Source organism: Zonotrichia leucophrys, chromosome 1 (genome assembly GCF_028769735.1).
Source record: "Zonotrichia leucophrys gambelii isolate GWCS_2022_RI chromosome 1, RI_Zleu_2.0, whole genome shotgun sequence".
In the NCBI taxonomy this organism is placed as follows: domain Eukaryota; kingdom Metazoa; phylum Chordata; class Aves; order Passeriformes; family Passerellidae; genus Zonotrichia; species Zonotrichia leucophrys.
In genome coordinates, this window is record NC_088169.1 from 69,922,371 (window position 1) to 69,946,826 (window position 24,456).

General features: G+C 37.5%; 1 protein-coding gene across 5 annotated transcripts in view; it reads right to left on the minus strand.

Annotated features, from left to right (window-relative positions):
- Window positions 1-24,456, minus strand: part of PAN3 (poly(A) specific ribonuclease subunit PAN3) — a 79,814-nt gene that overhangs the window by 51,302 nt on the left and 4,056 nt on the right. For all 5 annotated transcript variants that reach the window (XM_064716823.1, XM_064716802.1, XM_064716818.1 and 2 more), the window contains exons 2-5: window positions 14,631-14,752; window positions 5,689-5,755; window positions 3,618-3,688; window positions 1,478-1,540 (exon numbers count right to left, since the gene is read on the minus strand). In XM_064716823.1, the coding sequence (XP_064572893.1) occupies window positions 1,478-1,540; window positions 3,618-3,688; window positions 5,689-5,755; window positions 14,631-14,752 (323 nt within the window). The remainder of the gene's footprint in view (window positions 1-1,477; window positions 1,541-3,617; window positions 3,689-5,688; window positions 5,756-14,630; window positions 14,753-24,456) is intronic.

The following is a 24,456-nucleotide window of genomic DNA, read 5'->3' on the forward strand; positions in this document are numbered from 1 at the left end:
TCTAGAGGTTTTGTCCTTGCCTTTACTCACCTAAAACCAATGGAAGGCATTCAAGAAAAAAATTTCTTGAAAATCCACAAAAAGCAGCACAAAAATTGTGTTTATAGAGGTGTTCAGTACAGCAATTAGTTCACCCTTGCAGCCTGTGAATTGAAGTTATTCTCACCTTAATGGACCTCCTCTAGGTATGACTGAACAATTTAAAAAAATGAAATGGAAATAAGCCAGTGTTAAAAACTTTTCTTAAGAGTTCAGTTTTCATGAGGATTGAAGGTATGAAAAAAAAATTAAAATGTAAAAGTAATTGTTTTTCACTATCCTGTAAGGCTGACCAGTGACAAGTACAGGAACCTTTTAGCCTGGATTGGTGGCAACAGTCTCAGAACAATTCTAAAGAAACATTTCACAATATATTTTCGTCTTAGTGCATTAACCTGTCATGTCCTTGACAGCAGATTCTGATCAGTTATGTCACATAAGTTTTTATTAACTGTTTACCAGAACCACCAAAATGAAAGCAAGAACTTTTCCAAACAGATAATTTCAGGTTTAGAGAGGAGCACTTTTCTAGATAACGGCTAAAGTCAACTCAGGAAAAACATCCAGGAAATTCAAGTTCAGAATGCCACCCTATTTTTAACAAGAATAACATGTATTTGAAGACAAAAAATGAAATAAGCATGACATCATTATTCTTGGTTAAGGGTGTTAGTCTATTACTAACTCTAGCTTTTGTTCCATGCTTCACAAATCCTATTTGCGCATTGTAGATTAATACTTACCTAAAAATCTCTTATAGGAAATTCACTTTAGGGTTGCTTGTCTTACTGCATGTGGAGTTACAACAACCAGACAGTAAATCCAGAAGGTTTTACAGTTGACAGAACCTCCACCAAGGCTCCATCTACTGAAATACTTAGCTCCTTTGATTTCATTTTAAGTATCCTATAAAAATGTCTTTAAACAGTAATCTTAGCTTTCCTGAAATCTAAAATTGAAATGCAGTTTAATAATTTCTACACAGAGATAATTATCTCAAGAATGTTCATAAAAATTCAAGGACTATGTTTACTTTTTGAACAGAAAGTAGAATGGCTCTAAATATCAAATAATCAAAAGCAAATTAAACAGCTCAGTCATATTAACTAGCTTCAAAAATACTGCCTAATTAAAAAGTATGGATATTCAGAATTACAATCATCAACTTATGTTTAGTATTTTATTGATCTCGAATATTTCTCCATATGGCTTGCCCATTATTAAAGGGCTGCCAGCATAACATGATCAGCAATATCCAGAGACAATCAATAAACTTGCTTAACAGAACTACATAGTACATGCTTTTACAGAAACTATTCATTTTACACAACACAAACATGCAGGTTTTACACAGTTCCAAATAACTTAATACTTCAAAATATTACAAATCAGAATTGTGATATCTTTAAAAGAAAGCAATTGTTCTTTATTCACTTACCACGACTGTATTATATCTGTCCTCCAAGTCAGTGATAAACGAAGGAAATGCTGGTTTTGCCAGCTAGTTCAGAACAAACAAAACTTTAGACTTGGGCTCTTAGTAAGATAATGGAGACTTTTTCAAACAGGAGATGTTGTAAACACATACATTTGAACTAGTCACCAAGGCTCCCTTTATATAGCAGGCACCAAGCAGTGGCCTAATAAACCCCATTGTTCGAGCTCTAAACAAACTCCAGTTAATGGGGTAGAGGGGAATCACACAAGGTTTTAAATATCTGGCTCTCAAGTGTTTAGTGCTTTTAAGGAAATCACTTCAGACAATTTGAATATTGTAATAAAAATACTAAAAATATATCAAAACTACATCATAACTGCTTGCAATGTATTGACTGGTAGCAAAAGTCTGTCACAAAACTTATTAATTTCTCATAACTTTAGTCATAAATTTTTGTCCACTTAAAGCAATCACCAACATCTGGTCACTTCCAAAGATTTTTTCTCAGAGAAAGCCAGATGTTTCTTTAAACTACTCATCTCCCTGTGCTGACTATAGAGGGAGCCTGGATGCCTAGATTTACACAGCTCAAGTAGTATTTTATCAAAACTTCCCCATTACTAGTACTTAACAACCTTCAATAAAATAATACGTTACAAAATAGCAGTCATAACAAAAATAAAAATTAATATGCAAAGAAGAATACAAACATCTTTCAATTAATGCCAGTTATAGCTGAAATGCTAACTAAAAAACAAAACAAGTTAATCAATTTCACAGCTAAAACTTACTCTTAATACTATTTTAGCAGCCAGTGCTTTAATTTGCTTCTTTTTCTTGAGGAAAGAATGCATTAAGTCAGAAAGCACTGTGAAATACTATTTGAGTTTTGAGGTATTTGTGCTTTACAAGCAAACATTAATTGGTTTGTTTTCACTTTGTACTGCTCAACTTCGAAGTATTTTCAGAGACAGCAGTCATTCTTGCAGTACTTCCATCTGACAGCTTATTTTCTTTGGTGCATGTGGTTCATACACAAGCAAAAATTTACACCCAGGTGTATACATACACATGTGTATATATTGGCTCTCAATGCCTGTGTTAAGGAGGAATGTACAATTATTTTTCATTTTTACCAGCCTTGGCTAGTGGATAAGCAAGACATTTTTAGTTCTTTACATCCAACTTTCAGCACACTGTACTGGCATTAAGGAAAAGAGCAATGCAGATACTCCATGTAGTCTGGAGACATCATTATATTAGAAAATTAATGTTCAACAACCCCATTTATATTTAAAAAACAGTGTGATGGACTAACTATAGCAATTATCTTTAAGCTCAATCTTCACCTGCAGGAATAACACAGAACATATTGGTGTAGCTTGCTTTCATTATTTACTACATGAAAGCTGAGGATAACGTGGCTAATAACTAGAGAACATGAAAGTCATCAGTGAAAAAAAAAACTTAATTGGTTGGGATAAGATAATGTCTGGTTTTGGTAAGTGACAGTTCATGAAAATGAGACAAAACTCTCATGTAATCAAATTTTTGTCTCTTATTTCAGCCTCTGAGTGTATAGCTGGAAAACACCACAACTTCCACAGCTGCAGGTTAGATATGTTTGAAGATGCTGTCTAGCCCTCAGCAAAAGAAAGATTTCTCAATACAAATTAGAGGGATGGAAAAAAAACCCAAACCCTCGCTTCCCAATGATAACAGTGTCTTTTAACCTGCATGCATTTCAAACTGTTAATTATTATCACATTATGTACAAATAAATGGGAGACTTGATTCTTAACATGTTCTGAACTTGCTCCCATAAAGGCTTGCAGATCACATGTCCCTCACTAGAATAAAAATAATTTGTTTTCAAATTCAATGGGCTACATACTAAGTTTCATATTCTATAAACTTCAGTTTACAAGTGCCTGGAGTATTTCTTATCAGCAGCAGTCTGATCTGATATAGCAAAAATGAAGTAGTAAAATCCTTTTTATATCAGCAGCAACACATTAAAATAAATCTAGTAACATCAGAAGAATTATCCTTATTTCATGCAGTATTTCAAGTTATTCCAGATCTTCTTCCCTGTCAACTCATACATAAATATGCTACTTATGATTTAGTTGTTGCCTACCTTCCTCCTTTGAGATACGCTGAGGGCAGCAAAGTCATTAAACAAGGATGAATTTGGTGAAGTTAGTGGATCTATAAAACCAATGTAAAACCAAGGTGTTACACATATATACGCTACTAAAAGAAATTTCATTTTTTTAACTTATTTCTTTATGGAAAAAATCCTTTTGGCAAAGCTAAGTTTAGCAATCACACTGCTAAAACTCCCAGCATTTATTAGATTCTGTGCAACTGCTTAATGGAAATGGTGCTCATTAACAGAATTCAGTATGTTTAATTGCTGTTGACACTATTTAAAGGCTACCTAACATTTCACAGCCTTCATCTGATCAGAAAACCTGTTCTAAGCGCTCCTTACATTTGCATGTCATTTTTAACCCTGTAGATGACACATTGCAATGTTTCCAATTCACCAGGAGATCCTCTGAAAGGCCTGACAAGCATTGGAAGAGGTTGCCCAGGGCAAGTGCATGAGTCACCATCCCTAGGGGGATTGTGTAAATGTAGTACTGAGGAAAAGCTTTAGCAGTGCACTTGGCAGCGCTGGGATAACAGTTGGATCTTAAAAAGTCTTTTCCAGCATAAAAGATCCTATGACTCTATGATCTCCGGTTACCTGATATTAGCAATCTTCTGTTTAACAGATCTTACAAATAATGATGTGACTATTGCTTGTCCTGTCACTGTTCTGCACATCAAATTTAAATCAGAATCAAGGATAGCAGAAGTCCACATTCCATTAACTTTTTATTGCTTTTTCTTTGTTCCTATTCATCTTTTCTGCGTTGAAATATGTCACAAACTGTATAACATTCACAGATGCAACCTAAAACTCCAAACTACATGGCTAAAACTGTCAAATTGGCAGATGACTGCCAGCTGTAAGCATTGGTGTTTTGATGAAACACTTTCTTCAACATTAATTTCTTAACAGAGAATTTGTCTTGCATTTGTTCAACAATAAGTATTCCCTAAAAGGGCAATTCTACAAATGAAGCACTGCTTGGCAGAGCCAGGGTGAGGGAGGGAGAAGGATCTGAGATATGACAAAATTTAAAATGTTTTCTAAAAGTTGGTGTGTTTTCTCTCTTTGACATGCGTCACCATTACTATTTGGCCTGCCACAGTCAAACTCTGACTGCATTTAGAACTGGAGACCTCCACTGCCTTGAATTGCTAATTGTTCAGTGGGACAAAAGAAGCAGAGTTAATCTCAGAGCCTACTGGAAATAAACTAGGAAGAAAATACTAGAAAATACCCACCAATTTTGTCTTTCAAGAAAGTTAATTTTATAGTAGTAACTACCATGCCTAAATTATAATCCTAGTAAGTAGACTAGCTGCAGGGTCAGACATGCAAATGGAGTTCTAGCATAATTTGCACAGCAATTTTCAAAGCAGAAATTTATTTTAAATGTATGTCCTTGCCATAAGGGAGCAGTACCCTCTTCTTTAAAGAACTTAATTTAACAGCCACAGCTGAATAATCTGTAGCGATTCTGAAGAGCCAATTACAAAGCTCAATACAGCCTCCACAATAATTTAGTGAGTACACAGGCCTCCACTATCAAGACATTTTCTTCAGCTGAAAACCATGTATATAAAACATGTTCCTATAGCAAGGAAAAAAAATTATAAGAGGCAAAGTACTGCCTGCAAGACAAAACTGAATAGCTATTAAAAATCAGCAGTTATGTGACATTTCACAAAATCCACACACCTAAATTTAACAGAAAACACCTGTACACTAATCCCACACAGTAACTTACCCAAGAAGCATCATAAAAAGGGATACTATGGTGAAGCAACAAAAATGCTTAAGCTATCAGTGTTTTACAGTGGATATCCAAACTAACATTTCACTTGAAGTGACAAGACTGATAATGACTAAGTTTTTCCCCTACAGCAAAGAGAAAGCTAAAAACTTATGAGCTCCTTACATCATTGTTAAAAAATAAAGTTTTGCTGCATCTCATAATCTGAGAACAAGCAGCACTTCCTTAAGCCTCAGTTTTGTCAATCTCTCAAATTTGCCAACATACTTTTATATGTATTACTTGAAACATACTTACCATGGCCTGCATACTGCTTGGCACTGTCATTGAGAAGGCTAGGGGAGCTGCTGCTATTTGTCATCCTCTGTAAAAACAAAAGATGAAAGTGTACATGTAAAGTAAAGCCTTAACAGATTAAGTGAGGGCAACGGGGATCGCCTTTAGAAAGTTTTAAGCACAGCCTATGAAACTTGTGCTCATTCCCCATTTAGTAAATACAGTAAGCAAACAGACTTGTAATTGACAAAAATGTTTAGTAAAATAAAGGATTTTGCACAACAGAAATGCAAACCTAAAGTTACTGTATATTCAAATGAAACACTATCTTCATTAACTTCTTCTAAATGAAGAGGATCGACCAAGCCTATGGTTCTCTTCCTGCATGTTGTGAAAACATTAGATAAGACAATTACTTATCTCCTTAAAGCAGTCTTTCACACTGCATTCCTGAAACAACTACTCCCTTTAAAATACTATCACCATGACATGAAACTTCTCCAATGAAAAATACTTAAATATTTGATAGACTCTTTTTTAAAATAAAAGAGCCTTTTGAGATCTTTCAGCAAAACATCAGATTCCTCCAAGTCAGCAGGACATCTGAAACTCTTTTAACACTCCTCCTAGGTTCCATTCGATTCTCCTGCATTCCTCTAGAGATATCAGCCAGCAACAAACTTCACTGAAGTGAAGCAGTGCTGCTCTAAGAGCTACTGCTTCTTTCATAGAGAAGTTTTAAAGTGTCTTCTTATTCCTGCTTATTCTTTCACCTTTCTTTCACCAGCTCCCCAACAGGAAGAAAAAGTGTGAGAAGAAAAGGAAGGCAAGGTCAGGAAGTGTTCTTGATCACTGAGAGAGACAACCACTAATTTGTTAAAATACTCCCTGGCATGCTTTTGGCCCACATCAACCCAGAGTCTCCCAGCCAATTTCAAGGCACTATTCAGCAGTGAAAAGGTTTGAGAACCCTTCAAATTGACAGTTTGCATGCAGACTCTGCTTTAGTGGGTGAGCACACACCAGCACAAACAGGCCCTTTTGTGCCAGCTGGCCCTAAGCATCAAGGAAAGTTTCCAGGCATGTTTCATTTAGTAGTCTAGACACAGACTGACTCAGAACTGGTCACTGGAGCTGCTCTTTACCGTTATATTTCTCCATAGCCAGTCTCAATGTTGGTGGCAAATGGCAGGAAGCTTACTATGTTTTACTTCACTGCCATTTCATCTAATTGTTGACCACAAAGATCAACATTCTGGAGTAATTTTGGTAACAACAGAGGATAACCAACAGAAGCGGGAGTGATATCCATTATGGTAGAACTGTAAACCTACTGCAATTCAAGACTCCCATCACTTGCAGTTTTCAGAGCATCACAAACATCACCAGGAGCTGCTGCTTTTAAAACCTGTATCTAAAGGAATAGATGGTGTAAAGTAGCTTTCACGTGGAATGCTTACAACACATAAATAGCACATAAATCTGCAACTTTTTCAAGACTTCAAGCTGTTTGCTATGTGCTCTTTCTGTATTTTGATGTCACCTGTCTCTTTCTCCTAAACATACTGACCAGACAATACATACGTCACTAACTGCTTAAGTGATAAACAATTCTATACACAAAAGGCATGATGAAACAAAGTCGACTTATTTTTACAAAACAAGGTACTGCTTTGAGAGGCACACACTAAATTGACAAACTTTGTTCAAATTCAAGGACACTCATCCAATTGCTCACAATCATCAAAATAAGAATAAACATACACCAAAATATTATAGTAGCTCAAGTAATCATACATCATATTCCCTTCCTAAGCAATGGAAAGAAGTTGAATAGTTTGTCACAAAAATTTTAAAAGCATCCCTATTATGCATGGTTTTTTTGGCATTTCAGACATCCACACTGATCCTCATAAAACAATGGGGTTTAAGAAGAAATTTCCTAAAGGGAACCTTTCAGATTTGCACAAGATTTGTGCAGGTGAAGATAAAAATAGTATTAATGTCCACTTATAATACCAGATTTAATAATAACTTTAATGCAAAAGGTCATGATTTCTTGAAACAAGAATAAATATGATATTGAGAACTGTGCTGGTATCAAAGCTGGTTAAATGCATAGGTTAAACATGGAACAAAGCACTTTTATTCCATCAATAATCACCATCCTCAGGTACAGGAGTTAAATATTCAGCCAACAGACTTTCAATGGGAACAGGAGCCTGCAATGATGAAAACCTGGGCTGACACAATCACTGAGAACACACAGTGCACACAAGGCAGACTGCAACAGAGCATATTGTTCTGGATTCTGAAAGAGCAGTGCAACCCAAACCTGTGAGCATCAGCTGTGCTTTTACAAAGTCAAGTTCCCATTCAAGGTGCAAACATATCTTACACACACAAGCTTTCTGAAAAACCAAAGCTTGGGCAACCCTTGCCTTAACAACTGCTTGTAACCTGCACCTTGAATAGTTAGAAACCTCCATCACATTCATGAATTTTTCATTTTGCTCACTTTTACTACACATGCACAAGCTTCTTACCTTAACATTATTCATGGAAGACCTGCATGTAATCAGTAAAGGCTTTTTAAACTGTTTTAATAGTAAGATTTCTGCCACCACCCAAATGCATTTAGTCTTAATGAAGGCTACTCCTGTATGTCATTTTTACCAAAAAGATCTTGAAAGAAAAAAAAATCATTAGAAGAACACACAAGTGCTGTTTGTTGTGTTTTCTTGAAGGCAGCTCTGATTTTAAAAAACCCTTATCAACCTCTTCTAATGACATTGAACTATTTTTCATACAAACTCAATTTCAAGAAGATTGTAAGCACCTCAAGCCCAAGGGATGAAAGCTCCAGAAAGGCAAAAGCAACCATTAACAAGGAAGAAAATTAAATATTAGGCCTGACAGAGAATGTAAGCACACACATATGAGAACTTCAGACTGTTTTACTACATCCGAGCTTTTATCTTATGGGAGTTAATATAGAAAGACAACTTTCTGATAACCAAGTAAAACACTCATTTCCACAAACTTCTTTTCTCTACCTGCCTATTGCTATGATTTGCTGAGGTTCTTTAAACAGTACTCAAAATTCAACTAGGATGGCTGGCATACGTCCTGCCCTTCTCCCTTTACAGGAAGTTAAAATTTGTTTCTGTTTTAGCTTTCCCTCACAGGAGGGATGCTCCAGGACCCACATCCTCTTTGTGACCCTTCAATGGACTCTTTTCAATATATCCCTGTCTCTAATGTACTGAGAAGCCCAGCACTCCACGTGTGACTCCACCACTGCTGGACAGAAGGGAAGGATCACCCCTGACCTTTTAGGAATGTTCTACTTCAGGCAGTCCACTTCCTCTGTGCAGCACACTAAGAAAAGAAATGTTACAACAAACATTCCCACCTTCTGAAAGGAACACACCACCTTGCCTCCACCCTTCAATACTCAGTAACAAACCCCAAGATTATAGCTGCACTTAAGGCAAGTATGCTTTACTTTCATCTCCCTCAAGTGTATATTACAAAGTTCTCATCAAGATAAAGCATGAATAAAACTTTGATGCAGACAATTAGATCTAGTTTTACATAGCTTATAACACTTATCTTGAAGTGACTGGTTCTCCTTTTTTTTCTCTGCCATTTCTTCTCTCCAAAATATGTAAGAGATCATATTTATTCCTCTTTTTCTCTATATTCCATGCCCTAATCCTGAAAAAGTAAGGATTTTCCTAATGGTCATTCCACAGTGCTAAGCATATGACCTGAAAATATTTTGCAGTATGTCACAATCCAGTCTCTTCATCTTACTACTGTTTTACTGGAATTGTATTTCATAATATTTCTTTATAATTTTCAGAATAATGTTGATTGGAGTACAAACAGTCATTCTGCAAAAGATTAAGATTTATTTGTTTGGCTATGACCTTGCTTAGTTGTCAGATTCTGTGACCTACACAGGGTGATATTTTTTGCTTTTCTTTTTAAAAAATCTAAAACCTGTCTTTGACAGTTAGCACACATGACACCATCTACAGAATGACCAATTCAACAGCTGAAACGAAAGCAACTGGACTTCTTCAGAAAGCATTATGAAAACAACAGCATAATTTTATATTTAAAATAGCACATCTGTAGTTCCACTCAGCTCTCAACAGTTAAAACTGAAGACATTTACAAGCTTCTGTGCTATAAGGAGAGTTTTATTACTCGACTGTTGGCAGATGCAGCAATGGCAACAAAGGTCTTTGTGTTTATTCAGCTGCAAGGCTTTGAAGTAAGCATGGTTGCTACTTCTCAGGCTATTCAAGAATGCTTAGTAAACCAACATTTGCTTGGTGAAAGCAAGCAAAACCAATTTTCCATTGCTTGGCCTTGCCAATTTTAATGCTGAAGACTGTTACTCCCTTCCTATTTCAATTAAGATTATTTACTGAGAACTTAAGATTCTTCCTTTCTATATAACCTGCAGACCAATGGAATCCGCGTAGTTAAAAATCTCATCTCATCAAAATAAAGAAAACCAGACTCCTGTGAAGCACCATGGATGAAGGCACCTTCCATTGTTTTATGCTCTTACAACCAAGCTGCTCAGTTCTAATAAAAAGTGAGAAGTTTTAACATTCATCATTACTTCTCTGCCTCATTCTGCTATAACAGCCTTTCAGCAGCCCAACACAATATTATTAAAGCTTCTTTCCACACCACCTGCATCTTTGGTCGAGTTAGTCAAAGGGCAGCACTCATGCCAGAGGAACAGTGACACCAGCCAACCAAGTGGCATGCACTGAGCAAACAGCCAAGCATTAGAGGCATCCCAGCCAGCCAGCTCCTGCCTCTTCACTGCTGGGAAAGCCAAAAGCGGTGAGCTGCCTTTTGAACCACACTTCTGACTGTCTCTTGGCAGTTGCTGCTATGGCAAAAAGAAAAAAAACAGGTTTGAGGGCAGCATGCAGCCTGTGGATCACGTGTTGCACAGGCTTGCTCTGCAGTCAGTATCACTGAGAGAAGGGGAAAACAGAAAAAAAGTGCTTTGGCAAGATGGAAAACAAAACTGTTTTGAAACATATGAAAGCATATGCAGATTCAGGGAAGAAGAGACGTGAAACAAACAGTCTTATGGAAAACACAAACCAGTGAGGACAGAAGACTATTAGTCAATAGGAAACTAAGTAACAACAGAAGATGATGGGGGCAATGAAATGTTGACCATCAGCAAAGACCTTTGAACTAAGAGGAGTGGAAGGATGAGGCAAAGATGTATTTTTCAGAAAGGAAGAAAATGGAAGAATTACAATCACTTCAAAAATCCTGCCTCTTATGAGCTGTGCCATGTACTTTTACTCTGTTTTCCCCACTGCAAAGAGAATATTGCCTTTAATTGCATCTTCATCACTAATGTAAGCCCAATTATATGCTCAACATCTTGTAAAATATTCTTCCACAGATATAAATGAAATCTGAAAGTCAGAAATAGTCATTCTACAGAAATGCTGACAACTATTCATATACATTGTTTATGGTCAAAGCAGCACATCCACTCCCAATTCATCATGATAAAATCCACTTTCCTCCCTTCTGCTGCTTACTTAACACTGAGTCTTAGAGCTCAGGCACTGCACACAAAAATGAGGTAACTGCAAACTTTGATATAGATTTGCTTGATGCAGTCCGGTTCCATTATACATGCATTATGATAACCCAAACACATGCAACCACATACACTTTTCAACAAACCTGTTTTATGCCCTGCACATGACAAACACATTCTGGAGATTAGATAGGAATGTCAAGACAACTCATCAACTGAATACCTGACGATTATGTTGAGAGATATGTAGTGAATAAAACAAGGACAGCAGAAAGATTATTTCATGGTAACAGAAATGAGAGATACCCTGAAGAGACTGACTTTTTCACTATCCTTGCTAGAGTGAGATCAGTTAAGCAACTTGAACCAAGTATTTTACTGGTGGTCATAAGTTGCATTCTTGACTTTCCAACTGTAAAGATTAGTTTCAAAAACTCAGGTCTCTTGTTTGCCAGCACTGTTGCAGTATTGTTTAATTGCCATCCTTTTTTATCCTATGCATCCATAAAATCTAGACTACTTCCCTGTTTCATACAGAAAGCACTGCATGAAGTTTGATGGAATAATTGTAATGGTACCCAAAAGTGCACTGCCAACTAAGAGTCTTCACAAGGATGCAAACAGCATGCAGGAATAAAGCACAGAACCATATGATGAACATTTAATCAAGTATCAAACAGATGCTCAATACACATGGATGTACCACACATCTTGTGTTCTAAGTAAGTCCCACTAATAATTTTCCCACTGAAAAAAAATTACACAACCTTATGACCTCTAAATATAACTGCAAGGCTGCAACAGCAACCTAAACTTACCATTTCCTAACATCTTGCTGCATCTTACTACTGTTTTTCTATTAGTGTGTTTTCTTGCATGTTTGTGCAATTTCCCAGCTTTAAAAAACTAGCAGAAGAGCCTCACTGCATCTATTTGTGAACTACACAGATTCACCAGAGATGACAAAGTAACTCAGATGGAACCGATGTTTCCATGTGCAAAAGCAAAACTGGGAGTTAATGAACTATTTCACAGTAGACATCTGATGTTTCATTGATGGCAGAACACTAAACTTTTAGCATCTTCAGTCTGATTCAAGAACCTGGAGAGAAATAGGAACATGGATTTGTTCTCTCCACCCTACTTTGTCCCACCTTTACACTATGAAAATTTGTTTTCAGTTTCTGTGTATTGTATTTCTACCATTCCAGTCCCCATTCTGTGAGTGCCCCACCAAGATCTCCTTTCTACTTCAGTCCCTTTGCTCAATCTTTCCTGGTTTCTTCTTTACTTATCTTCAGCTCAGCTTCTCTAAGCCCACAGTATAAGTTTCTTTTCCCTCACCCACCCCTCTGCACTAATTAACACAGATACAGCTCTTTCATTAAATATAGATCCACTTCCATGCTGCTTCAGTCTGAAGGGGAAGAAAGGAAAGAGGGAAATGAAGCTGATCAGTGTTCCTGCTCTGAGTTCAGTCAAGGCCTAGATTATGCCAGAGCTGCAACTACAAAAATGTACTCAAGCTAGAACTTGTCAGTGCAGATTACATCTCTGGGAAATTATTTAACATCTAGGAAGTCTCCAGTGGATCCATATAAACCAGTTCTGCAAAGGTTTCATCAACTGACAAAATCTGTCAAATTTTCAGAGAAAGCAAGCAAGAGGTAGATCCTTGACACAATAACCAATCTACCAGATTCAAAGTCTGTATTCCAAATCATAAATTACTAGTATTATTTGAAGTCAAACCCACTAAAATTTTTCCATTGCCTTGCTCTCCATAGGGCTGAATGACACAGAAAATCTCATTCCATGTGGCTGAACTTCATCAGTATGTACTTAACCTACAAGCTGACACACAGTCAAAACAGACAGCATTACCTATGTAAACAAGAACTTAAACTACAGGATTCAAAGGAAAAAAAATCAATACAGGAATGCTTTTCAAACTGTAGTTTGATGCCTGTAAGCACATTCTCAACACTAATAAAATCCTACTTCCAAAGTAATTTTCCTTGTCCTCCAATGGGCAAGAGGCACATTGATTTCTTCCCAAAGAGAAACAATAATGCCTTGACTGTAATCTCAGGCATTAGTAAAGTATTTAAAAATCCCATGAGCATTTATGTTAGATGCATACCTTATTTGCATGTCTGTCTTTCTAGAAGAAACAGTTATACCTAAAAACTAGTGTTTAGAAAGACACTAGTGTTTCTGTAGAATACAGTTTAAGGATACAAAACATAATGACTCTGTGTTAAAATTATAGGACCTCAGTTATACAAAAATTTGTAACTGTCAGCTTCAATAGTACACTTTGGAATCAGAGGTTAAATTTTTTCTTTTTAAATCATGCATAATTGTCAAGAAAGCATTTCTATACTTCTGCATTTCTGTCGAGTAAGAAAATCCAGTCTCCTTGAAAACATGCAGTAAAAAAAACAACCAACCAACCAAAAGAAAAAAAAGGAACACACCTAATTAATTCCCACCTTTTGCTGAGTTATTTTTCAATCCATTATACAGCCACAATTGAGATCAAAGTAACCTCACAAGGAGAGTTTCCTCGATATAAAAGAAGAGAGTTGTTGTCAGGACTCCGTGTGAACTGTTTGACTCATACTCTCTCATTTACCAGAAGTTGCTTTGTTTACTACAGGACAGACCATCTTCTTTCAGCGACTGTGCTTCTTTTAAAATGCATAACACTTTGAGGGAGTTATTGTAATACTTTGTGGGTTAATTCAGAGATACTCATTTAGGTTTTAAATACGACAGACTTTTGTTGCAAATTTTCCACAATACTACCTACACAATAAATTCCACTTCATGGGAGTTCCTATGCCAACCTCTACAGAACACTATAAATACAAGGAAACATTTCAGAAGATTTAAATATGAATTCAACATACCACCACCAGAGTCTGAGTAGAAAAATTCTGAAAGTTTTGCCTAGTAATTTCAGGTCTGACAGTTCATATTTTCCTTCAATGACTTTGGGTCTTTGAAAAGTCTTAAAACCTGAATTTTATATACTTAGCAAAAGGCTACCAAAAGCTACAAGCCTAAAAGGAAGTGTAGAAAGTCACACTCAGAAAAGAAACCTAACACAGAATTAATGTATGCAGCAAAGCTCAACACAACAGCTCAGGTAAGTGCAAATAAAACCAAATTAATTTTAAAGCAATAATACTGTTTCATTTCCATTTGCAAAATTAAAGTGAATATATACTCTGTATATCATACAAGATGATACATTCCAGAAAGCTCCATTTGTCCTGCCTCTTGAGCACTTTTCCCTCTTTGGTGTAACACCAGAACACGGGAACTAATGAAACATTATACAAATCACTGCTATTACCTGCATCATGGGATACTTGGTTTCAGCAGGACTTCCAAATCCATTAACGCCAATGAAGCTGGTGCTAAAGTATGAATCCGTCAGATTAGCATCAGCTAACCCACCACCATCCATTCCGGGAACTAAAAGGAAAAAAGAAAAAAATAATGCCTCAGAAAATGTTTCCTTAGCCATGGGTTTATTCACTAGGATCTATTATATGTATAGATTTTTTTTTTTTTCCCCCAGAGGGGAATAGAATATGGTACTGCTGTTTTCTCAGCAAAACAACCAAAAACAAAATAGTGCTTACCATGAAAAAGGAAGTTAATGAAAGAAGTTAGTAAATTAGAGCATTTGTAGCACGAAGTTACAGCACAAATGCAGAAAAGCAATGAGGAGTCTGAACTTTAGAAACAAGAATAACAAGGACAATAACGATACCAAAAAGAAAATAAATCCATTTAAAAAGCTAGAAGGTAAGCTTATTTTATGAAGACCCATATTCTTGCATGCCCTTCTTGAAAATATATGTGTTGGGTAGAGTCTGGAACTGGATGCACTGGTTCTTTTAAAGGGTAACATATAGAAAATGCACACTTAAAAATATATCAAACCTTTTAAAGCACAAACACTTTAAATGCTTCCTTAAGAGCTTAACACAATTTTCATCATCTCATTCTTTGTAAAGTGGCAACAATTTCCTAAAATATAGCCAAAAAAATTGTTTAGATTGAAAGCAAGGGTGAAAGATGCAAGAAGATATTCATCCCACTGAAACAAGGGTCCAACATACAAAACTTTAACCACATATAAATTAATTCAATACTAAAAAGTTACAAAGAAAACAAGAAGCTGTCATAATTAACACAAAACTCTCAAGCAGGTATTGCTTTGACAGGGGAAAACAAAGGCATTTACAATGGTATGCAAGCTGCAGTTCAAATGAACCTTCTGTAAAAGCACCCACAGTAAATTATAAAGACACTCATCAGTGTGGCCAGGCCACTGCAAGCCAACAGGCATGAGTAATGGGTAGCTTCAAGGTAGGAAGGCACACATCCAACTCAGAGGAACATCCTGTACCGAACTATCCAACTTGAACTTCTGGGAGGACTCGCAGCCAGGTGGTGACACCCGGAAACGACTTCCTGACCCTAATCCTCAAAGGAAATAAAATGCAACTTAGTGGCACAGCTAAAGGAATGCATACTATAAACCCTCAATTTTCAACAGAACAGGAATTTTCCCTCTGAAACAGACTGCATAACCTGGTGAGCCATTTCCATGCGCTAGGCACAGGAAACAGCAAAAGAAGTACAGTCATACGAAACCACAGGAAGGGCTGGAAGAGGATGAGTAGCACGCACAGCACAGACAGAAGGAAACACTGTCCAGCTGCACTCCTCTGAGACTGGAGCTGCATGAATCAGGCCACTGGGGGTAACACCAACACCAGTTCAAATGGAGAACTATGAGAGACCAAATAAATGGAATATCTCAGTGGCAATAAACATAAGTTTTGCAAAGGAAAAAGATTATTGAACTTCTGTTGCCAAATTGAGAACATTATTTGTATATTCTGTAGGTTTGAAGGAAACACCTAAGAAACTTTAAAGATGCTAAGTATTAATGAACTGCTACTTCTTTTTACAAAAATTTTAAAAGTTACCAAAGAGAACAGGAAAATGAAACTCCCTCCACTAGCTATGCTCTAGCTTCTCCTTCATAATTTTATCTAAGTAGCTACATAGAAACTTCAGAAGTCCTCTTGCTGCAGCCCTAAAAAAGACAAAACTTTTTGGATTTGTCTTTTAAATAGCTGTTCCTCTTTTGCCTTCATTTAGGAAAGTCACATTCAGAAGTCTAGGAAAAGTATTTTATAGTTCAACTGCTGTACTATGGAAAATAGCAATGTCTGCAGTAATGCTAGTTACTGTCTCATCCTCCTGCTACAGTCAGTCGCTAACTCATGCTGTCATGGTTAGCATCTTATACAGGGTTTTCTGGCATCACGAAAAATACCAAGACTCATTCATACCAGAAAACAAAACAGATAGCAAATCCATATCTAATTGTAGGCAGTTTCAGTCCAGTTTGCCTGTAAATTATCCAAGGTTTTAACTGTGGTTTTTATTTATTCTAAAAATACATTTCCAACAAAGCTTTCTCTGCCTATACGTCAGCGTTATCAAAACCTCCTGCAGTTTTTATGCTACACCTTGACTGATCAGGTTCCTGTTCCTAAACTGACCTGTTCCAGGTTCCTAAACAGTTCCTGTTTTATTTTCAGGAACAACTGTCATTTTAAGATACACTATAAAATTTCAGCAGTATATCTGCTACTTCATCTTATGCTTTTGCCTGAAATTATAGAGTCTATCCAATTTTTAACAAACTAGCAAGATACTCCCTCAGATGACACCATCAGCTTTCCAAATCCTTCAGGCTCTGTTATAGAATTAAGAAAAATACTACTATTATTCCTGCTTCTCACTATGCTAGAGTCATCATGAGAATCCAGGTACCTTCACTTCTCCCTTGAACAAATACAGCTAAATGCACAAAATCCTTCAAACTGGGAAGCAGCAAATGAAAACTGACAAGTTTTCCCACACTGAGAAATTCCAGAGCTGGCCTGCAGTAACTCCAGACAGGTGGTACAGCTCAGTCACCCAATATCCAAACAGAGCACTTGAATCTGTGACAGTAACCTTGCCAGGGCACAGATACAGCACCAGGTGCTCTGCTCCTGCTCTGGCTGAAACACCCTCAGTGCCAGGCAGGTCAAGCTGCAGGCAGGAGCAGGCATTCAGCAGCAACCCCAGAGCTGAGCAAGGCTGAGGCTGCTGCTGGGATCTTTGACACTGCAGCCTTTCTACTGCTGCTATTTGTTACACCAGCCTATCCAAGACACTTAAAGCTGCTCAAAGCTACAATTTAGGCTATTGGCACAGTGATATCTAACAGGGCACTTCAAACAGCAGAAGCTACTCAAGAACATTTCCTTTTATCATCTCTGTACTGAAGTGCTATGGTTTGGCCACACCAATCAGCTCCTTGTGCCACTCCAACAAATTGCTGTACTCCAGTGCTGACCCACCTTCGCAGCGCTCAGTTCCACTGGTACCACAGCAACTTTTTTATTGTCCTCCAGGATTGTTATTGTCCTCTTCCAAACTGTCTAGAAACATACTGCTAGCAGAGGGACTCAGAGCACAAGAAAGCATATTTCACAGGAGCAATCAAAAGAAAATCAGCAAAAGTACACTCATTGGAGCTGAGGAGTTTTCTTGGCAGTAGCTCCCGTTTTAAACAGAATGGTCTAAAAGTGGCAAGTATAACTATTGCCTTCAAAAGAAAATTCAATACTAGCTTCCTTAAACTGACTTCCATGTAGCAATTAGAAGAAAATTAAGCCTGCAGAAAAGACAAAAAAAGTAATTCTTGCATTACTTACAGAGTGAAAAAAAAGTGTTCAATACATACTCCATTTGTGTTCAAAGGGACATTCAGCTTTTACATTGCTGATAGCCCAGCAAATACCTGAACAGCCAAAGCATTTTTACTGTATTTGCCACCTGGCCTTCTCTATGAAAAGCAGACAACTTTCTCCTTCTGCCAAGCATTCAGCAAAACAGAAATTCTCACCAGCTTCTTGAAGACCACAAGTTGAGAAAAATTATTTATCATAAGCAACCCATAAAAGGTCTGCAGAAGTGAGCACACTTTACCACAACAGCAGTATGGTATTAAGAAAGTGTAAGCCTAGGCTGGGGAAAAAAACCTCCAGTCCTCATAAAGTTTTTATGTGTTTACTAATTCACATCAGTCCCTGCATTTGATTTATCCATCCAAATCTTTCCTATAGTACAATTGCAAGCAAACATGTCCAATTTTCGGCTGTTTGGATGGCCTGGAAAGGCCCGGGGTGGCCTTGGGGCAGCCCGCACTTCAAAGGACGAGAAGAGGCTTCAAATCTTTTCTCGGTCTCGGTGTTTATTAATTGTTTATCTAAAAGATTTTCTCTCGGCCCGACAGAGGTCTGCTCAGCAGCCAGCCATGAGCACACTCCCTGCCCTCTGGGGCGGTCACCTATCTTTATACTCAAAGTTACGTATACAATATTTATCATTTTTCCCCAATACCTTTTACCCTTATAAACCAGTGCACTTTTAGTAATAACCAATCCTAAAGTGCCACCATCACCACAGAAGATGGAGGAGAAGAAGAAGAAGAAGAAGGACAGGACACACCCCAATTCCTCCATCTTACTTCTCTAAACCCCCTGTACAGAAATCCTAAACCCTGTGTTTCACTCTCTAATTAACTAATCCCTTCACCATTCACCCCGGTGAAACCCTCCTATCCTCATACAGGTGTCGTCTCCCGTGTAGGATCAAAGTCCAGCCACCAGACACTTCTGGCAACATTCCAGGACTCCCGAGCCCCCCAAGGGTGGTCTCGGTGACTCGGCACCTCAGTCCTGAGGTGCTGAGATCCCACACAAACACTTTAAAACATTCCATACACCATGCTATTAAAATACCAATGAACTTCTCATGTCTGTCTTTTCTCTTTTAAGACACTGATTACAACTTTAGTAAGTTTAGGCAATTTTAGGAAAACCCTGAATTAGCTATTTTTTGTTAAAGGAATAAGCCTTTCTGCTGTGCAGCAGCACTATCCATACAGGTTCTTCTTGGACAGAAAAAAACCCTTCCTGATAAAAGCAGAAAGGCTGACCAGGCAGGTCTGAGTAAAGACGGATGCGCAAGCAAACAACAAAGAATCCAGAAGGGAAAAAAAATGGTAACGCGTTATGTAAGCAGCTGTGTGAAAACAGAACAAATTTCTGAGTTCCATCAATATTCAAGAAAAAAGGTACATCCTGGCAATTCTGGAAAGAAATTAAATAGAACGTCTTGAGAAATTAAGACAAAATTTTCTACTTTTTATACACATTATCTAATACTTTTCTTGCTTGGTGAGTAACACTGCAGCTTAATGTGACAAGTGCAATTAAAAATAAATATCTTCTTATATAATTCCTCTCCCACAGAATTTTAGCAGAAAGTAGGCTTCCTGCCAGATGCAGACACCAAAGAAGAAAAAAAAAAAAGAAAGATAGTTAGATAGTTACTTTTGCCTTACCCATTACAATGACATTTTTCAGAAACAAAGTATCGCATCACAGCTTAAGTGCTTGAGTAGTACCGCCAGGAACACAACACATGCGCTTCAACTGAAGGAGTCAGTTCCAGTGAATTTTAGTTTAACGCTTGCCTTGTCTAACACTACCACTGTCAGAACACTAATGATAACTGAAAAGATTTTTGATACTTTAATTCTGTGATTTCACTAAACAAATATTGCATTATCCTAGACTACTTCTTTTATGAACCCAGTATCAGCACCGATGATCTCAGACACTGTTTGTAATACAAGAAAGGATCCTTTCCAATAATGTGGTATATTACCACTAAAGTGAATGGGTAAAGCAAGGCCACAACAGATTTAGCTGACAATTTTCAAAACAATATTTTAAAGATTTCTGGCAAGGTAATAAAACATGGATTAAAATGATTCATTTTGCTATTAGTATTTTTTTTCTAAATGTACAATTATTTTTAGGCCAAGTAAAAAGGTAATATATATCTTGATTTAAACTTTCAGCACAGCAACAGTGCACTTTTCACATGCTAGTAAACTGAATCATAGGTTCACTGCATACATGTGCATCTTAAGGACAAGGTGTTATCTCAGCTAGATATAAAGCAGTAAAAAACTACAGTGCCATATCTCCAGAGGAATTTACAGAGATAGCTATCCTAATATTGAGACAAAAACAATAAAACATTTATACAAAGCTTATCTAAGTAATTTAAGATTTGTGTCCTTTTGGTCACCCAGAAGCACCAAGGTGTCAGAGGAGCTTACATTCGTTTTTCTTTCTGTACTGACGTACATTTCTGTACACCAGGAAATCCTGTGCTGCTAGTGCTAACCTCACTTGCACACCTCAGTGCTATTTTCTCCACAGTGCTCCTACTTGGAACCTGTTAGGGAAACTGGATTCTCCACTGCTCTTATGCCTCTCTCATTTAATGCAACGTGGCTGAAACACAGACTAGGAATCCCTGAAACAGAGGCACCAAACAAAGAAAATGAACGATGCTTCCAGGCACGAGAGGCAAAAATGAAAGCACAGCCTGGGCTAGGACACTGTGACAGACTGCAGTCAGAGGGAGGACAGCACAAGTGAACCAAGTTGGCTGAAAGGCAGACAGGAAGCAAAACAGTTTGGGAAATGCAGCCTTATTTACAAACACTCCCACTAAGCCACAAGATATTCATGGGCAAGCAAAGGAAAACAGCTATCTTTACCATAATAGTAAATGGCTGGGCTGTCTTTTTTTTATATACCTCACATATCATAGAAGCATCTGATAAAGATAAAGCATCTGAAGAAGACAGAAAAACAGCATAGGTGCCATCCTTCTGCTCTGTAAAAGTCTTTTTACAGAGTCCAGAGCAGCTGCACTCCTCCTCATGGACCAAATCCAAAAGCACAGTGATAATAAAAATTAAAGTTGATACTTTCTCAAAAGAGTAAACAGAACTATTCTGTTATCAGAAACAGCAATTTAAAGTGATACAATTACTTAATACCATAGCTTTCAGAGCTCACCCTCTCCACGATCTTTCACAATTCGTAAAAAAATTGCATTGAACTGTTCAATAAACTGCATCAATTTTTTCAAACATTTAAGCTTTTGTTTTAATAGCCTCCAACTAAAACTCAACTTTTTATAAAAACAATTTGCAAGAAGCACGTGCAGATAACCTGAAGAGAACATAAGGATATTTTTCACAGCAGATAGGAGAACGCACAAAAGAAAGGAAAAGTCTTCCTGACATTTGCCTCAGCAGCAGACCAACTGAAGTTGAGAGACTATCCATAAACTACAGGAATCATACATTGTATGACCACTTTGACAAAAACTTGTATAATCTAGGTCTCTGCTCTCACTTTTATATATATTTGCTTTGTTTCTATAGCTCTATTCTCAAATTTTAAAAAGGTCAGGAGTAAAAGGCTGTTAAAAAGCAAATTAAAAAATACAAGTAAGTTCTAAGCACAAAATATCTTTGAGAACCAAACAAGGCAACCACATGATTGGAAGTTTTTTGACTACTCATGAAGCCTACACACACACAAGTGTGATCAATTTCAACTCGTGCCCATACACACACAGTGATTCACCACACTATTTTTCTGATGGCAGAAAGCATAACATCTTTACTCAAAAGCAACAAATCAGGAAAACATCAGCCACATCAGCTTACTATCTAAATCCCTGCACTGACCCCTTTTCATCAGCTGCCTCACAACCAAGATTATTTTTCTGCCTTGGAGGTTCTATGGAAATGCTTGTGTCTATCACCCTAGCCTCACTTACCATTTGCCCACTTCACCCACAACAGTCTAAATTTGCTTCTAGCTGGTTCCTTACACATGGAAACCTTTCTGAGCTAATCCTCAGAGTCACTACTTTCTGGACATTCAAATCATTCCTGAAGGCCCACTCCTACAGCAATACCTAAAAAAAAAAAATCAGTTTCTAATGCCTGCTAAACAGAAATTAAATAGGGATGTCCTCAGTCTTGAAAAACAAGCTTCCCATAACTAAGATATAGCAGAGAGTTTGCTCCTATAACAACTACCGCCACAATCACACTCCTTTCCTTGTTTGCCTTTGAAGACAGAAAACAATGACAAGAGTAATAGTGCTACAGTATTCTTCAATACCCAACACAGGATGGGTCCTACCAGAAACAAGTAGTTACCAATACTCCTCAGATATCCACAATTCTTGTGAAATATCTGAACTCTGAATGATTTCCTATGCAATAAGGAAAAATCATGAGGTATATAAGCAGATAAAATGAAAGCAAATTAACAGTGCAATTTTTTTAAGTTTCACTGCCCTAAAAATCTCAAATAACTTTTCAGATTGAGAAAATTTTCCTTCTCTTTCTTTTTCCTTAGCTCTCCCAAATAATTTTCCTCCTATGGGCCCTTCACTTAACAGAGCCTCGTGGGTCCCTTCCAACTCAGAATATTCTGTGACTCTGTTAAAAAAATAAAAGCAAAAAGAAAACCTATGTCTAATTGCCCAATTTCTGGAGCTGACATACAAGACAAAAAGTGATTAAGTGAACTCAGTAACTTTCATTTCCTCCCATGCTTCTATAAGACGTTATTGGTTTTACTCTTCAATTCTCAATTGTATTGGTCTCCAAATGCTAAGAATTTTTTCCCATTTCTTAAAGATATTCAGAGCAAAACAAGATGAAAGTTGTATGATCTGCCAACTCCCAGAAAAGGCATAATGAAAATTAAAGAGGGAAGTACCTCCAAAGGAAAAAAAACTCCAAGTGAGGTACACAACTAATATAACATCACTCACAGAAAGCACAAACACGTTTGGAAAAAGAATTCTCAAGCATACACCTTTACTATAACATGTACTTTCTCCATACAAGTGGAGAAGAAACAAACCCCAGGAAAAGCAAAAAGTATGTGACATACTGCAACTATACTTGTACTTAAAAGTTTCATATAACTGCTTCTAAACACTTCAACTTATAAATACTGAAATGCTACCAAAGATAAGAAAAATCCACATTTAGAATAAACCTGACCACTTTCACTGCATTAAGAAATGTAATCCAACAGAATACCTTCAGCATGAGTTTTGATGAATAGCTCTCTTTCCATTTTTTTCTGTGTCAGCTGCTTCATCTTGTTTAAAAAGAAGTGTACTGGTAAAGAATCAAGCACCCTTTAAAAACCAGAACATTCACAAATGTCTATGTCTTTCCACTCCAAGCCTAGTGTATTTAGGGATGTCCCAAAACCTAAGCTGAAATGCTCACTAAACCAAACATGGAGCAATTGCATATGGAATTGCTACAGCAGTGGCCACTACTGCCCTGACTGGACACAACATGCAGATGGTTGGCTGTGAAAACAGAAATAATGCTTTTATTAGGGCTGTGAAAACAAACATCATGTTTTTATTAGGCCAACCCAACACATGCCAAGTCCTGATATCCTTTCCACCTTCTCGCAGGCTGGCAATAAAGTCCATTCACAGATGGGCTGTTCTCAGCAGCCATAGAAAAACACCACCTTGCAGAAACACAGACCTGTCTTCCAACTACAGATTTCCTAGGAGGGCTTTTGCAAAAGGCTTCCTAGCAGAGAACCAGATGCAAACATGTCACAGTGAGAGGGTGGGCTAGGCTCTGGCACTGGAAACACACAGCAGCAGCAGCACTGCTGCTGTGGCCAGCTCCTCACAGGCAGCCACTGGGCCCAGAGCACACCCGGCCCTCCTCAGCTCGCAGCCCAGTGTTTTATAGGAATCAGAAGCCAGAAGAAAGAGTGAGTACTATGTATTACAAACTTCACAGCAAAATTAGGGCAGAAATCAGCAAACGTCTGGAGCCATACTTCAGCTTGTACCTATCAATATATAATATGAGATCTACATGCAAAAGAATATTACACCTGTTCAACTACCTGAAAGCTAACAAATACAATGACAGTTGTTCATGCAACTTTAACTTACCTGACCTAGGTCTAGGCATGATACATTTTAATACCACAACACTTCCATCTAAACCTTTCCTCAGGCAGCACTGAGAAGGGATGGCGGCCTAGGAACAAGCCCACAGCATGCAGCAAAGCAGGCTGCTGGTCTGCTGCTTACAGAAGCTGCAAAGTGCCACAGAGAACAGAGGGCACATACAAGAAGAGAAATTCTTCATGCTACCA